Genomic DNA, 16,684 nt, shown 5'->3' with positions numbered 1-16,684 from the left:
GACTTAAGGATCTGCTGCTAACTTCATTATTCTTAACAAGTTTGCTCAAACAGTGCAACAACAGCCCATCAGGCTAAGAGCAGAGAAAATGAGAGTGAGCTCTTCAGTGCTCCCCTTATCGTGGGCCCTCGAATGAAGATAGGCCAGCTTGAAGTCCGAGGGTACCGATGAGCAGCATGAGCTTGTTCTTCTGATAAATTTGCGGCAGGCTAGACGCAGCAAAGGTGTATCGCTGCCCTCCACAGGTCATTTGTAGATCTCCATCGAATGAGTTAAATCCTCAGGTAGAGCCCAGTGCGATGGCGAAAATTAATTTGTTTATATTGTTTCACAATGTTCCGAGAAGAGAAGGGATTTCAACAAATGATCATATCACTCCAATTTCTGAGCAACTCACCAACCAGCGCCGGCGCATGTTTCAGTGCAGTGACCCGGTCTCAGTCTTGTTACTACCACACTGTCCCTCCTCCCATTCCTATCTTTGACGTGTCTTTCAGTGTTTGCCGTATTGAACATTAAAACCTGCCTTTGTTTCCCTCCTCCCATCGCAATTCCAGATCTATTCCTCTTTTTGACGTCTTACCAGCTTCTTCATAACCCTGTACTCCTACGTGAGCCGGGACCCGGAAAAACCCAGTTTTCCCCGACTTAGATACTCCATTTAACAGTCAAAATTTCTACTATTAGATCCGGTCTGGCCCCACTTTTCCCCTTCAGTGCCGTTCACGCTGCAGTAGAATTTGAGCATATACTTATCTTCCCTGGTCCAACTTCCTCCACCCACCCAAGTGCCCGGGAGATCACCACAAGCTCTGTGGTGAAGACTGGCACATGGTTGGATACCCCCTTTCCATGTTGTATCTGTAATTGCGGGATGCCTGTTCCTCTTGCAGCTTTTCCATTGTTCAGATCCTTGGAGCCATCAGTGTACATCCGTGTGGACTCTCATCTATCTATTTTTTCTTCAAGATGGTCACAGGAGCCACACCCACATCCTTCTTCTTGATTCGGTCTAATATGGAACAGCCTACGGCGGTTCCTGGCAAAAGCCATGGCGGAACAGGTGGCCAGCGCGCTGCCGGGCCCATCCACAAATCTTTCACTCCCACTCCCTGTGGAATTTGTTATACCCCCCCCCCCTACTTTCCCCATCCCTTCCCTCAAGCTCCCAGTGCTCCCCCAACAAACACTTAACTGGTATTAACAACCTATAGCTCTGGAGCTCGGCGCTCCTTCTCAGCTCTAACGTGGTTTCCCCCCATTTCAATAAAAAGAGCATTGATCGGTGTCGCTCTTTGAACCTGTGTCACATCCAGCTTCTTTAGAACAGATACAGAACCACGCTCCCATAATCAATTGCAGATCTTACAATTGCCCTGCACGTCATCGTTATCGTTGCTCCATCCGCTCCCCAGTCAGATCCCACCAGACGTCCCGTGACATCAGTGACTTTCTCGCAATTTGCAACCGTCTTCTCTACATGAGCCCTCCACGTTCCTTCTCTCCTCGAACCAGACGCCCAGAAAACGGAACATTTGAACTCTTTCAAGAGGCTTGTTATAAAGCCCGTGGTCCTGCTGTAATGTTTTCCTTTTATAACCGACGACCACCTACTTTGACTTTGCGCCTGAAATTGATCAAACCCCATTCCTCCGCCCACGTCACTACCTTATCCGATGCCTGCTGCAGCTCCTTATGAACGTGGTCTAAATTTAGACCTCTTTTCCATATGGCCCCCTCATCATCATTACATAGCGATACCCCAGAACCAGTTCCCACTCTACAAAAATTAGCATCGATCATTATATTAAACAAAACCGGGCTGATTACACTTCCCTGGGGGGGACCATTAGCCACGTTCTCCTCACAGGATAGAGCACCGCCTACTCTTTCTTGAATAGAACCATTTCTCAAACAGCTCTTGATCCGGTTTAGCATCATAGCATCATACAGCTCTACATACAAACTCTCCTTCCACAAGATAAACTACGCCTCCTCAATGTCGAGAAATACACGGTTTTTATTTTATTTGCTAAAGCCTTCCTGATGTCCACATCTAGCACTAGTGCAGAGTTCACAGTGGAACGTCCAACCCTAAAGCCGCTCTGATATCCACAAAATATTTCTGTTTCTCAAGAAAATATACTGGTCTGTCTGTAACCGTACCTTCCATTATTTTACATAATTCAGCTGTAAGCACAACGGCCAGGTTCATTTGCTGTTTTACCAGGTTTCCGCATAAGGGACGAGTATTTCCGTTCTTTTTTGGCAAATGCCCACGTTCCCATGTTGTATGAGCGGTAATATCTCCTCTAGTACCAGATCGTCCGAACGACAAAATATGAGGCACCTGAACCCATCCCTTCCAGGTGCTGTGCCTCTCCCCTTCTGAATGGCTTGTTTACGTTCTTGCGAGGAAAGAAGGTATTCACTACATGCGCATCATCATTATTATGCTCTAGTTCGAAATTCTCATTCTTCCACTTCGCCTCCCTCTAATTCTTGCCTGCTGAGATTATATTCCTATATCCCCGCCGTTGGATGCTCCGACGCCCATAGCTTCCTAACCTGTTTGCAGTCCTAAAGCACTGCAGAATGTGTGCCAGCTTTCACGGACTGTTCCTCAACCGCCTGCATGCTTTATTCCAAGCACGTCGCTCCACCGTGGCACAATCTGAGGTTCTTTTGGACCTTGTCTTTTTGGTACGAGCTCATCTGGGGGAGAGTGAACTCTTGAGGCGTGCTCCTTTTATTGACGGCCCCGAGTGACGTCGGAGGGAACCAATGAGCAGCATGAGCAGACTGCACAGGTGGAAACGAAAAGCACCTGGAGAGAAAAGGAGGAGGGTAGGAGGAGAGAAAGAAAAGGAGGGAAGAACAACAGACGCACACGCAACAGGCACTTTTCCCCTACCAGGCACGTAACAGTCTTCATATATATATATATATATATATATATATATATATATATATATATATATATGAGAATTAATGGGGAAATTTAACTATTCATTTTGCTGGGGACCCTCTGGAACCTCTTGAAGGACCTCTGGGGGGTCCCCGGACCCTACGTTGAGAACCACTCTGCTAATAAGCCTCCAACATTTTGCTTTCATAGTATTTGCCTGCCAATAGCGTTTTTAACATTCCAATATCAATGTAATATTTGGGGGAGAAAGATACAAAATGGAAAAAAGTGTTAAAAAAGTGATTCATAATTTTATTGTTCACAAATCTTTTGGCTGCATCGCAGGTCGCTTCAGTCCTTCCTGATTTTGGGTTTGGGGGCTGTAAAAATAAACATCTTAAATTAGATCATTGTTGTCGTATTAGTCAACAGATATAGAAATAGAGACTGGAGAGAGGAGAGAGGGAAGAGGAGAAAGGAGAGAGGGAAGAGGAGAGAGGAGAGAGGGAAGAGGGAAGAGGAGAGAGGAGAGAGGGATGAGGAGAGAGGGATGAGGAGAGAGGAGAGAGGGAAGAGGAGAGAGGGAAGAGGGAAGAGGAGAGAGGAGAGAGGGAAGAGGGAAGAGGAGAGAGGGAAGAGGAGAGAGGAGAGAGGAGAGAGGAGAGAGGGAAGAGGAGAGAGGGAAGAGGGAAGAGGAGAGAGGAGAGAGGGAAGAGGGAAGAGGAGAGAGGAGAGAGGGAAGAGGAGAGAGGGAAGAGGAGAGAGGGAAGAGGGAAGAGGAGAGAGGGAAGAGGAGAGAGGGAAGAGGAGAGAGGGAAGAGGAGAGAGGAGAGAGGGAAGAGGAGAGAGGAAAGAGGAGAGAGGAGAGAGGGAAGAGGAGAGAGGGAAGAGGAGAGAGGGAAGAGGGAAGAGGAGAGAGGAAAGAGGAGAGAGGGAAGAGGAGAGAGGGAAGAGGGAAGAGGAGAGAGGGAAGAGGAGAGAGGAGAGAGGAGAGAGGAGAGAGGGAAGAGGAGAGAGGGAAGAGGGAAGAGGAGAGAGGAGAGAGGGAAGAGGGAAGAGGAGAGAGGAGAGAGGGAAGAGGAGAGAGGGAAGAGGAGAGAGGGAAGAGGGAAGAGGAGAGAGGGAAGAGGAGAGAGGGAAGAGGAGAGAGGGAAGAGGAGAGAGGAGAGAGGGAAGAGGAGAGAGGAAAGAGGAGAGAGGAGAGAGGGAAGAGGAGAGAGGGAAGAGGAGAGAGGGAAGAGGGAAGAGGAGAGAGGAAAGAGGAGAGAGGGAAGAGGAGAGAGGGAAGAGGATTCTCGTCACCGTTTGGGTTTTCCTGTCTGTAGAAGTTCTTCAGCATCTCTACGGCCTCCTCTGCTCTGTAGCCCGCTACACACTACGCACACACACACACACACACACACACACACACACACACACACACACACACACACACACACACACACACACACACACACACACACACACAGTTTGTTTAACTTGCGAGGAACACACACTGTGCGACAGCCTGACAGCAGATAAATAATAACACACAGGACCTTCAGGATTATGTCGACACGCAAGTGGTTTTGAAATGACTGTCAAAGCCATTTTTTACTTTGGGATCAAACGTTCTCGCTTCGTCGTCTGAACGTACGTTGCAGTTCCAGTGTCTTATGTGGAACTGGCACTGCCGTCATGCCCCATCGAAATTAATCACATTAAAGGCTGCAAAAAATAAAAAATAAAAAAACTCTTTATTCTAGTTGGAAAAGAGCGCCAGTTACTTACATATAGATAAGGAGGCCTGCACACAGGGAGGAGATAATGGCACGCATGCGCGCACACACACACACACACACACACACACACACACACACACACACACACACACACACACACATACACACACACACACACAAACACACACACACACACACACACACACACACACACACAAACACACACGCACACGCGCGCACACACACACACACACACACACACACACACACACACACACACACAAACACACGCGCGCGCACACACACAAACACACACACACACACACACACACACACACACACACATACACACACACACACACAAACACACACACACACACACACACAAACACACACGCACACGCGCGCACACACACACACACACACACACACACACACAAACACACAAACACACGCACGCGCACACACACACACACACACACACACACACACACACACACACACACACACACACACACACACACACACACACACACACACACACACACACAAACACACACGCGCGCACACACACACACACACACACACACACACACACACACACACACACACAAACACACAAACACACGCGCGCGCACACACACACACACACACACACACATACACACACACACACACGCATAATCTGTTTGATTAACAAGCGCAAATGTTTGACAGCACACATGCATACAGCAGGATCAGGGCGGGGGAACTGCAAATAGTGACATAATATAATGGAAGTACAGGATTCTCTGCTCGGGCAAATACAGGAAAATAAAAAGCCCCATTCAGTAATTAACCCTTTATTGAGCTGTACATCCACTCCATAAACTACTCACCCTGTATAATATGGCGAATACAATTTAACGTGGATTTACATTTGGACTTGGAAAAACCAGGGAATCTGAACAGCTCTTGTGCGAAGAATGTCCCCGCCAGGAGGTTGTCACCATCCGACAGAGTAAGGGTACGACAGAACGAAAAGAAAACAAGACAGAAAAAAACTAAAAAATAAAATCAAATTGAAAAAAAACGCGATTCAGACACACAGCACTTCTGTGGAGGGAACTATGTCCGCTCTTACACACAAACACACACATTGAAGTACTTGTGAGGACTTTGTGGGAGAATTTCTGAGGAGCACCTGGTCTACAATAGGGAGGAGGATGGAGATTAAACATGTCCACCAGGTGGCAGTAGAAGCTGGGAATCACAGACCTTGAAGGGTTTTCCGCTGTGAGGAAGCTCGGCAGCGGAGACGTCCAGTACGGAGCCGCAGCCTCCGAACCGCTCGTTCCCACAGCCGTACACCACCATCCGGATGTCTGGTTCAGTCGGCAGGTGATGGAAACATCCTCGGACAGATTTTAACACACATACACCGATCAGCTCGGGTCACCTAAACAGCTGTGACCCGTGGAGACATGGACTCCACCAGACTCTGAAGGTGTCCTGTGGTATCTGGCTCCAAGACGTTAGCAGCAGATCCTTTAAGTCCTGGAAGTTGGAGGTGGGGCCCCCATGGAACAGGCTTGTTGTTCCAGCACATCCCACAGATGCTCCATGGGATCGGACCCTAACCCCACCCATCCATATGACGTAGAAGAAAAGGTGATTCATCAGACCTCCACCTTCTTCCATTGTTCCATGGTCCAGTTGTGAGGCTCACGTGTCCATTGTAGGTGCTTTCAGGGGTGGACAGGGGTCAACATGGACACTCTGAGCGCTCCCATACGCAGCAAGCTGCCATGCACTGTGTGTTCTACACCTTTCTATCATAGCACCGTTCACCTTTTTCACCACTTTGTGCTACAGTAGTTCTTCTGGGGGATCGAACCAGACGGGCTAGACTTCACTCCCCACGTGCATCAATGAGCCTTGGGCCCCGTGACCCTGTCGCCGGTTCACCGGTCGTCCTTCCTTGGACACTTGTACTGCAGGGAACAGCCCACAAGACCTGTGGCTGTGGAGATGCTCTGACCCAGTCGTCCAGCATCACAATGTGTGTGTGTGTGTGGTTGTGTGTGTGTGTATATATATATATATATATATATATATATATATATATATATATATATATATATATATATATATATATATATATATATATCTCTCTCCCACCCCCTGACAGGTGCCATTGGAACCAGTTGATCAATGTAATTCACTTCACCTGTCGCTGGTTTTAATGTTGTGGCTGATCAGTGTAGATCCTGTACAAATACCCCAAAATGTCCCCTACGTGGGACAAATAAAGTACAACCTTCAATTATATCTTCAAACAACACACAAATACATATTTACACACCATGGGGCATGCATGGAAACACACATGCCGTTACCTCTGTATGTACATATGCACACGCGCACACACACACACGCACGCAAAAGACAAATGTACCCTTGAACACACAGGTGAAAGAATAGACATTAACAGTACAAACGATCAAATCGACATCACACATCTGACAAACACACATCGCAGTAGTACAGCCACAGACATGCACCCTGTACACACGCAGCTACACAAACACACGCGCACACACAGGGACACACACAGGGACACACACGCACGGCTGTTGAAAAACACACGGGAACAGAACAGCGTGAGGATACTGAGCAGGCGCAGCGCGGCGGCGCACATGACGCACGGCTCCACGGTGACGTAGAGGACCGTGCTCGCGCACACACCCCGGGGGTCCACGTCGGCACGCCGGCACCACGCCAGCACCTGGTCCAGGGCCACCATCTCCGCGTGGCGGGTGGCCTGACACACAATACAACGCAGCTGTCCATATCTCATCACCAGGTTTTATGCCTTTTGCATTTTGCGTCAATTCCACACTGTGGCCGGTTGCAAAAAGACTGTTACAGTAACATGTTTGAAAACAAAGTCAAGGTGTGTTTTGATGTCTTTTTGAATGTCGATGCATATGGCAGCCTAAAAATTCAGCTCACTGTACATAGCGCCTTTAGAAAGACGTGACTTTTTGTTTTTATGACTTGTGACCAAAGATATGACTTTGAACAGTCTTTACCAGTCCCACCTCATTTCCACATTACTCATTTGGTTCGACTGTGTTTAAAATAATAATATTATAATAATCTTTATTTTTATCGCACCTTTTTTTTTCTTCGATAAAAAAGGAAAACACTTCAATAGAGTCAATAATAAAAAAAGAAAAACCTCAAGTAAATTATTTGAAGTGTATCGCACCTTTCAAAGAACATGTGCAGCTTTACAGACATTGAAGGAAGTCATCATTTACACAAACCAATTATTTCAAGTGAATGAACCAAAATCCGCACATCGTCGTGGAACCTACATTTTTGGTCTCGTTGACCTCATTTCTGCCTTTGCCGACCACCCTGTCGTCGTGGACCATGAGACATCCGACCGGCACCTCTCCGTTCTCGAGGGCGTCTTTGGCCTGGAAAACACAAGGACCCAGGATGAGACAGGGGACGAACAGGCCTTGATCCCCAGCACCCAGGTCACCATGCACGAAGTTAAAGTGAGTCTTCAAAGTTCATTCATCCATTCATCCATTCATTTCCACTTTTAAAGTGGCAATCCATAAGACATGTATTGTCTGTGTTGGCTGGATTAAAAGTCACAGAATTCCATACAAAACTGCAACATTGATTTTTCCGAACACCCAGGTCGACCCTCGTCTTTGACCTCAATCGGCCACTTTCCAATCTCAAAAGTTTGTCTTCTGATCGATTTGTTTATTTAATTTTTTTTCTGGGTCCCTCGAGGTGGTAGGCGGGTTACTTCTCCTCGCTACTCTTTTTTTGTGAACATCCACGTCCACGGTTTACCGGCCACAACCACAACCAGCTCCACCGCTTTACCAAATCCAGTGCACGCTGCGTTCTGCTTCTCGCGCGTGGCGGACCCCGCCACCGGCAAAAGAAACGGCATATAGGAGGAGGAGCACACGCCTAACGCAGATACATTCGATGGCGGTTTCTTATAGGGTGCCATCAAAAGAAATAGGGGATGGATATCAAATATGGGATTTTTTTTTTTTTAACTCGTTAATTTCACGGATTACCACTTTAAAAGATCCCTCACCATATCAAAAGCAGTGCTCATCCACTTGTCAATGTCTTCAGTCGTTGGATAGAATCCCTCCTGGAGACCCGGAGCCTCGGTCCCCATGGCGGGCTACGTTCAACCAGACAAAATACAACGTCTCACGTTATAATATATAATAAAAAAGAATAATAATCAGCCATTTACTCCATCTGTACAGATGTGGAGCGAGTGATAAAGGCGTGCGCCGCCAGAGGGGGAAGATAATATTGGACGGACCGGTTCCAGGCATGCGCAGTCGATTCGGAGGAATCGATTGGTCGGTCGCGAATTCGTCGTAAAATACATCAAAAAAATAAAATAAAAAATGAAATTAAAATGAAATTTAAAAAAAAGAAAATAAAATTCAAATATACCTAGATAGTAGACAATTACAAAAAAAAAAATGGAAATATTCAAAAATATAAATTGTGCAGATAGGTCATAAGGTGAACCGAGAAAGTGTCTCGAAAGCGACGGAGTGGACGGTTTTCCGCCCAACTGGGCTACTTTTCTTTTCTTTTTCTTTTAAATTCATGCTGGTTTCTGAAATATCTGGCAGGGTTGTTTTTTTACTTTTATTTTGAAAGAGGGAGCGATCCTGCTCCCGTGCCCCGTTCCTCCAAAAAATAAAAAATAAAATAAACAGGATATGCTAAGCAACAAGATGTTTGTGTTTTTATTTGCCATCTGCTATTTCTTAAAGGACTTCCACGAGCAGTGTCTGGAGCAGGAGTACAGTGGAGAATACGATCACCTTCTGTCTTCTACTCCTACGCCCTAACTCCTGCACTCCCTCATCAAGACGCCAAACATTCTGCTGGAAGAGACTGAGACTGAGACCGCTACAACCGTACCAGGAAGATGTGGACTTTTGAATGCAGTTTTCATCAAAAATAAAAATTGTGTTTTTATTTTAGATTGACTGTATTTTACTTTGTTTCCTAAATGAACGAAACAAAAGAAGCATCGTGCGTGTCAGGGACACTGCCAGACACTTTCTTACATCCCCCACCTACTTTTAAAATGTGTTTTTGCACAGACAGCACCTTTATGGACTTGGCGTTAAAGGTGTATATTAAATGTCCTGCAGTTTTTTGTCACGATCCATGAATGTATATAAATGTGAATTTAAAAATAAAATGAAAATCTGATGCTGCTTGTTTTGCTTGTAATGTTTATTTATGTTCATTTTAGCAACAAAATATCCCTCAAACTGACATTTATACATGCACCTAAACATCTGAGTCAAGTATTGGTGCATTAGTATATAGTGTGAATTTAGACCATGAAAGATGGCAAATTTGTAGAAAATACGCTTCAACTTCAGTGATTGGTACGAACCAAAATTAAACATTGCAAAACACATGTTTTATATGTTTTACAATTTTCACTTGCCACTGTGCAATCAGAGGGAGAAAAAAAATGCACACTTTGGCCCAAGATGGCTGACATGAATGAAAATGCTACCCCACTCCTCTTAATTTTGAATAACGCCAAAAAGGGACAGTTCTACAATAGATGCATTACAGCTCTAAATAAGCCCATCTCCCTGTCTCACATCTGTCTTGCTTGCAACTGCAGTGGAATACGTGCAGCATAGCCTGACATTGCCAGGCCAATTCCCAAATGCAGATTAGTTCATTTTCGATTTCCAAGGGGCGTTACCAACGGGCGCAGACCAAAATGTCTCAGGACGCAATTGGATAGACCTTCAACCAATCAGAGCACTGGATAGACCTAACACCAATCAGAGCACTGGATAAACCTAACGCCAATCAGAGCATTGGATAGACCTTCAACCAATCAGAGCATTTGATAGACCTTCAACCAATCAGAGCATTGGATAGACCAACAACCAATCAGAGCACTGGATAGACCTACAACCAATCAGAGCATTGGATAGACCTAACGCCAATCAGAGCATTGGATAGACCTACAACCAATCAGAGCATTGGATAAACCTAACGCCAATCAGAGCATTGGATAGACCTACAACCAGTCAGAGCATTGGATAGACCTTCAACCAATCAGAGCATTGGATAGACCTTCAACCAATCAGAACAACGAAACGTGTCACGTAGCGCTGAGCGAGTGAGTTGGTAAATTAAACTTCTACCAAATCCTGTCAAAATGAGGGCAAACACACATTTCTTATCAACAAAAGCTTTGTGCAGTTGTTTGTTCTTCTTTTTAGAGAAAATAAATCATCCAGTTCATTTAATACTGTTGCGATTGCAGATACAACAGACGGCTCCACGGCAGCCATGTTGGTAAGGTGCTTCAACGGCGCTCCTCCCTCTCGTCATGGCATCAAACCCGCCCCCATATTAGATGAACCGTTGCGACTGGTTTGGCCCCGGCAAGGTCGGGTGGAAACCCGTTGTACCGGTAGGGTGTGGCCAGACGTGTTCTGCAGAACTAATGAAACATGAGCTGCACATTCGCCTGGCTCCCAGGCTACCTGCAACACACCTTCAGGGGCAGGATTTCTATTCATCCAGATCACCGTTGACTCCCCCTCCTCCAGGTGCCGTCCACTAGCAAGTGAACCATCATCACTGGCTCGAGGATATGAGGCAGTTTCTATCTTTCTACTTTGACCTCTGAGGAGAAGTCTGGAGGACAGCTTCTTGTCGGCACGCCCAATCACCTCCTTGCCTGCCGCAGATTTCTTTTTTTGTCTCTGCCTGGTCACTGAAGGTCTTCAGCTTTGATGGGAGCGAATACGTCGACTGATGTTGACCGAACAGTCTTCGGTCCATAAACTCTTTGACGGCGTTTTCCGCCTTTCCCGCAGCTGCGAGCAAATCCTTCCTGATATCTTTGGCCGCAACCGTCCCGGACCTGAGACTCCAAGTGCTGTCTTGGTGTGTACGTCAAAAGGGCTCGGCATGCAATCTAGGGTGGAAATGACTCCGGTCACGGCCTTCTCATCAGCAGGAATTTGCGTGCTGTCATGGGCTTTTCTCTTACCGTGTTCCAGGAGATTTAACTGCCATTGACACACATTGTGTTTTAGGCAGCCCTTTCATGCGGCGACGGTATCCAGTGATACACTGCCGCTCGATTCTGCGTGATCCCCCGTCCGACTGCCCTTAGTCTTGGAAAGCTGTGTTGCACGATGAGCTCTTTGAGCCAAGAAGGATGTGTGAGGGGCAAATTGACCATTTGCAGCCAGTATGAAGGTAAATAACCATCGAAAATGACACGATCGTAAGCAACAAACCATCCATCCACCGTGCCATAATCAAGCACTGCCTCTCACCAACTGAGCATCTGCACCATGTCGATGTACCAACTCCAGAAGGCAGACGTTGGGGTTTCGGCACTTCTCCTTTTCACAAAGTCGATGTGCTTTTCACACATTTCATCAAATTTCTCATTTGTCTGGGAATTCACATTTGATCTCATTGATGACATCCATACACACACCTCTCTTCATCTGGTGGCAAAGAGTCTAAGAAGGCGAGAAATGAGACGTGTTGCAGACTCTGACACAGACGTTTGTGTTGCCCTCGTGCTGCGGTTGCAGGGATGAGCACTGACCACCCTGAGCACCGATGGATCCCGGGCCAACAACTTGGGACTTGACGAGTATGTCTTGCAGTCCTGCATCTCCCAACTTTTTTCCTAGAATACCCGGGTAGGACATGTATGCGTTAGATTCACCTCGTCTAATCACGACGCGCTGAGTAAAGTCACCGTCTTTCCAGCGGATTTGCTGAGCTTTGGCAGATGTAGCTTGATTAAAAACAAACACTACGCGGCCCGGTTGAAGCCGATCAGCGGTTTGTACGCTTCGCTTCAGAATTGCGATTATTGTCGACATCTCTGTTGGCGAAGCCCCAACGACTGGAAGACAAAACAGTGCTGCCCTTTGCAGAGTGCCGTCGCCTTGAAGCAACGTACGGAAACCTGTCTTAGGATTGTGCGTCTTTCAGCATCTATGGACTTTTTGTAACATTTGTAATGTCGTAATGCCGGTTCGGTTTGTGCAGCAGACACATCGCTCAATCTGCGTGGTTTCCGCCTGTGATGTCATACGTTCATGATGAAATAAGTTGTGACCGGACAACTGTGAGCCGTGATGCACAATGACGTAGCCTATTTACAAGCAGCAGCATTTGCGATTAACCTGTTAAATGGCGAAGTTAGACCGAGAAAATGATTTAGCCGTCTGCCTCCAGCGCTCAGACGCTAGACGCACAATGTCTCCTCAAACAGATATCACTTTTAGCTTCCAATCTGGCAGTGTTTTTTCGCTGTCAGTTTGGCGCACCTCAGCTGACTCTGCCTGATGGAGGAGGCAGCCCGTCTGTCAGCTTAACTGCGGACAGTGTCAAGACAAAAACCATCTCGCAGAGGAGGGGGGAGTTAAATGCCGGGTCAACCCCCTCTTCAATGCACCCTGCCTGCAACATAACATACAGTGAAAGATGATCACAAGGGTATAAATAAAGCTTCTGCATATTCACACTGGAAGCCAATTCAGTTAAAACATACGACGTATCAGCTTCTACATGTCATAAAATATGGTTGCTTGAAAAGAGCACAAGTAGAGACCTACTACAGGGTGTGAAATAACCCTGTGCAACTTCAAAGGCCACGGTCAGAGTTGAAGCTATATTGATGCCAAGAGATTAAAATTCTAAAATGATCATCTTGGACATATTAGCAAATGATTTAACTTTTTTTATTTTTTTATTTTTTTACATATCGACAGTGTGAGGCGTTCTCCTTTCTTGTGTTCTTCTCTTCTCTCTCTCTATCTCAGGGGCCCCTGATCAGGTGATTAGTGGGTGGCCCCTCCCCTCATTTAAGGGAGGCTGGAGGGAAAGGAGCTCTGTCTCCCTGAGGAAGCAGCCTGCTGACTGTCTTAGTGTTTTGTTCCTTTGCTTCTTGTTTTGTTTCGTTTGAGGACGGAGGTCTGTTTTCACGGCTTTGTTTGTTAGTTTAGTTCACGCCCTGTTTTGGTAGTTTTGGGAGGGGGGCGGGGTGAAGCTCTGGGTCTTACAGCCCCATTGTGTGGTTGGTCCAGACTTCCTCCATCCTTTTGTTTTGTTTGGCCAGGCCTTCAGACTCCCATCGTTTTTGGGTAATTTAAGTAAATAAAATCAGTTTGCTTTAAAAGTGAACCTCGGGTGTGGCATCCTCTTCATATGTTGCTGTCAGGTTGAGCTTGTCCTAAATCTAAGGAGGCTGTTTTAGGCCTGTGCATGTTTGGTGATGTGGTTTTACTTCTTCTGTGCGACGTGTCTTTGGGCTACAGTTAACCAAGTTTGTGGTAGTGTGCTGCCTGATTATGGGTGGTGTTTTGGGAGGTGCGTCCTCTTAAGTGGACTGTGCGTGTTGTGACTGTGCCCCCCGAAGCACCTTGTCTGTGCAGCAGCTGTTTATGTTCTCGATTAGTCTGTGTGTTACTTTGTTTTGCTTTAACACTTTGTTTGCTCAGTAGCCGTCGACAGTATCGTGTCTGTGCATGTTTTGGTTTTTCGCCATAACCTGTTGGTTGCACAATAGGGCCGTAAACATTGGCCAAAATCATGTTTGAATATTCCTTCTGAAAGAACACATAACTTCCAATATATTTGAATTCTATTACAATTTTAAAATGGTACAATTTGACCAACTTTCAGGCTGTGTTATTGCATGTTAGGCTTTGGCGATAATGCAAAATTTCAACCGTCCGACTGCGACCCCCAGCTGGACATATGTGCGCAACATATTAAAAAATTATAATACATTTCTGCCTGAACACTGCATATTTTGCTTTTTTTTTCCAATATTAATTTTCAGATTCAAACGTCTTTGTTTATTTTTTTACAATTCAAATAGCATTAGAATATAGAACCATCGTTTGACAGCTCTAGTGTACAAAAAAATGCGAGCGTGTTATTTGTGGAATATTATAACACTTGGATGGCAGCATTGTGTGGGTACATTGGGTACCGTCCCGAGTTGTGGGTTTGCTGCTGTTGATGGATGGGAGCTGCTTTGTTAGCAACAGGTCTTGTATTGTTGTTCAAAATTGGCGCTACAATGGAGTTGTATATGCTAGATTTTGTAAGTGGCCCAACTCGTAACAAGTTGGAAGGGTGTACTAAATAAAATCTTCAACTCATTGCAGGAAGGTTCAAGTTCAAGAGATTATTTGTCACATACATATACTGTACATACAGTCATACATAAATGCAGTGAAATGTCATGACATCCATTTGACATTCCTTTCAGTAGACAAGGCAAGAAAGAGGTGATAATGGATCAGCTGTTGTCTGCTTTGGTGGAGCAGGGATTATTTCCAGCTGGTGTGGGTGCACAGGGCACGGTTGCTTCTCCTAAATCTGAGGAGGCAGGTCTCGCCAAAAAGCTGAGGTTTAAGGAGCCTGATTTGGAGTTGCGCTGGCGAGATCTAAAGGAAAAGTAAATTGACTGTAATCTTGAGGTAAGTCAGTTAGAGGAAGAGACTGTGTCAAACTTAGTGCAACCATGTCTCCACAGGCCCTGCAGCCTTTTTCTTTTTCTTCACCTGATGCTGATGCGAGTAGGTATATTCGCCTTGAGCCAGTCTTTCTTGAAGAAGAATACTTAATTTGAGCACGTTGCAACAACTTTGAAATGGCCTAAACACGTGTGGACAGTCTTGCTGCAGTGCATGCGTATTCACTGGTAAAGTTCAGGGGGTTTACGCAGCGTTGTCTGCTAAAAATAGCCTAGATTATGAGCATGTTAATGTTGGTATTTTGAGGGCATATGAGCTTGTGCCGGAGGCTTATCGCCAGAAGTTTCGCAGGTGTAAAAAGCAGCCTCAAACATACTGTATGTTGAGTTTACGCGAAAGAGGCATTATTTGATCAGTGGTCTTAATCACAAGCGGTTCAAACTTTCGAAGATCTTAAAGCCATGGTGCTTATAGAGGAGTGTGGCAGTTGGCTCTCCCTCAGACACAGAGAGACAGGCGGTGGTGTTGAAGCGTATCAGTTTATTGTAGTGGTGAGCAAGATGGAACAAGCCTGGAGCAGATGGAAATATGTCAGAACAAGGGATTCTTCTGTGTGTGTGTATGTGCCGAGGGGTGATTTAACCTGTGCTCGTTGATTGCTCTGACGAGCAACAGGCGTACAGCCATCCCTGATCCCGGGCCCAATTAATTAGCCCCAAGACCGGTGTTGCTTCTTCACATACCGCCAACACCAAACTGAGGACAGGGAGACTCCCTGGCTGAAACCCCCCCCCCTCCCCCGAGGGCCCCAAGACACAGGGTTCCCATACGTAAACATAATAAAAGACCAGGCTGTGAACCATGCTTCTTATACCTTAAACAAACAAAACAGACACAGTCCCCTTTCCCGGAGACCTGGTTTCCCGGACCAGCACAGTCCATGGGCAACCCTCCGTCAGGACGACAACAGGCTCCACTACTCCATTCCGGAGTGTGGGGCCTTTGGCTGCTGTGCTGGCTGGTGCAGGTGTAGCCAGGCTTGGGTGTTGCGGGGGCTGCTTGGAGTGGTGGCCTGGCTGCTGGGCTGCTTGATGGTCCGGGCAGTGGCTGTTGGGCAGAGCAGCTAGCTGCAGGTGGTTACCCATAGTGGCTACTGTAGCTGCTTCTCCCCTGGTCCTCCGCTAGACATCCTGGGTGCTGCTGCTGCCAGTCAGTAGAGGGCTGGTGCTCTTCAGACGGCCCTTGTGTCCCTTCCCCATGCTGGAGAGTCCCTGTTCGGGCGCAACTATGGCAGTTCCGCCTGCAAGACGCCACCTGTGTGGCAACGTGAATGTACCAGTTTATTGTAGAGTGGGCAGGATGGAACAAGCCCAGAGCAGATGGAAACCTGTAATAACAAGGGCTGTGGGGGGGTGCTTATTGTTGCAAATTGTTATGCTTTGCAAGAGGAGAAGAAAGTCTGTTGCTTTTTTCAAAACATCTAGCCCTGTGTCAGA

At 46.5% G+C, this 16,684-nt stretch overlaps 2 protein-coding genes across 2 annotated transcripts in view; one reads left to right on the top strand and one right to left on the bottom strand.

Moving 5' to 3' along the window:
* Positions 1 to 16,684, top strand: part of aig1 (androgen-induced 1 (H. sapiens)) — a 122,938-nt gene that overhangs the window by 43,434 nt on the left and 62,820 nt on the right. The window lies entirely within an intron of this gene.
* adat2 (adenosine deaminase tRNA specific 2) lies at positions 3,210 to 8,946 on the bottom strand. The gene is made up of 6 exons (XM_080024264.1): positions 8,747 to 8,946; positions 7,992 to 8,096; positions 7,282 to 7,432; positions 5,887 to 5,993; positions 4,211 to 4,283; positions 3,210 to 3,288 (listed from the first exon to the last, which is right to left on the bottom strand). Exons 1-6 carry the CDS (start codon positions 8,831 to 8,833, stop codon positions 3,260 to 3,262), a joined length of 552 nt encoding a protein of 183 aa, XP_079880390.1. The 5' UTR covers positions 8,834 to 8,946; the 3' UTR covers positions 3,210 to 3,259.

This window comes from Zeus faber (assembly GCF_960531495.2).
Source record: "Zeus faber genome assembly, chromosome: 2".
Taxonomy (NCBI): domain Eukaryota; kingdom Metazoa; phylum Chordata; class Actinopteri; order Zeiformes; family Zeidae; genus Zeus; species Zeus faber.
Note: the sequence above shows the minus strand (reverse complement) of the source record. Positions and strands in the feature narration are given on the sequence as shown.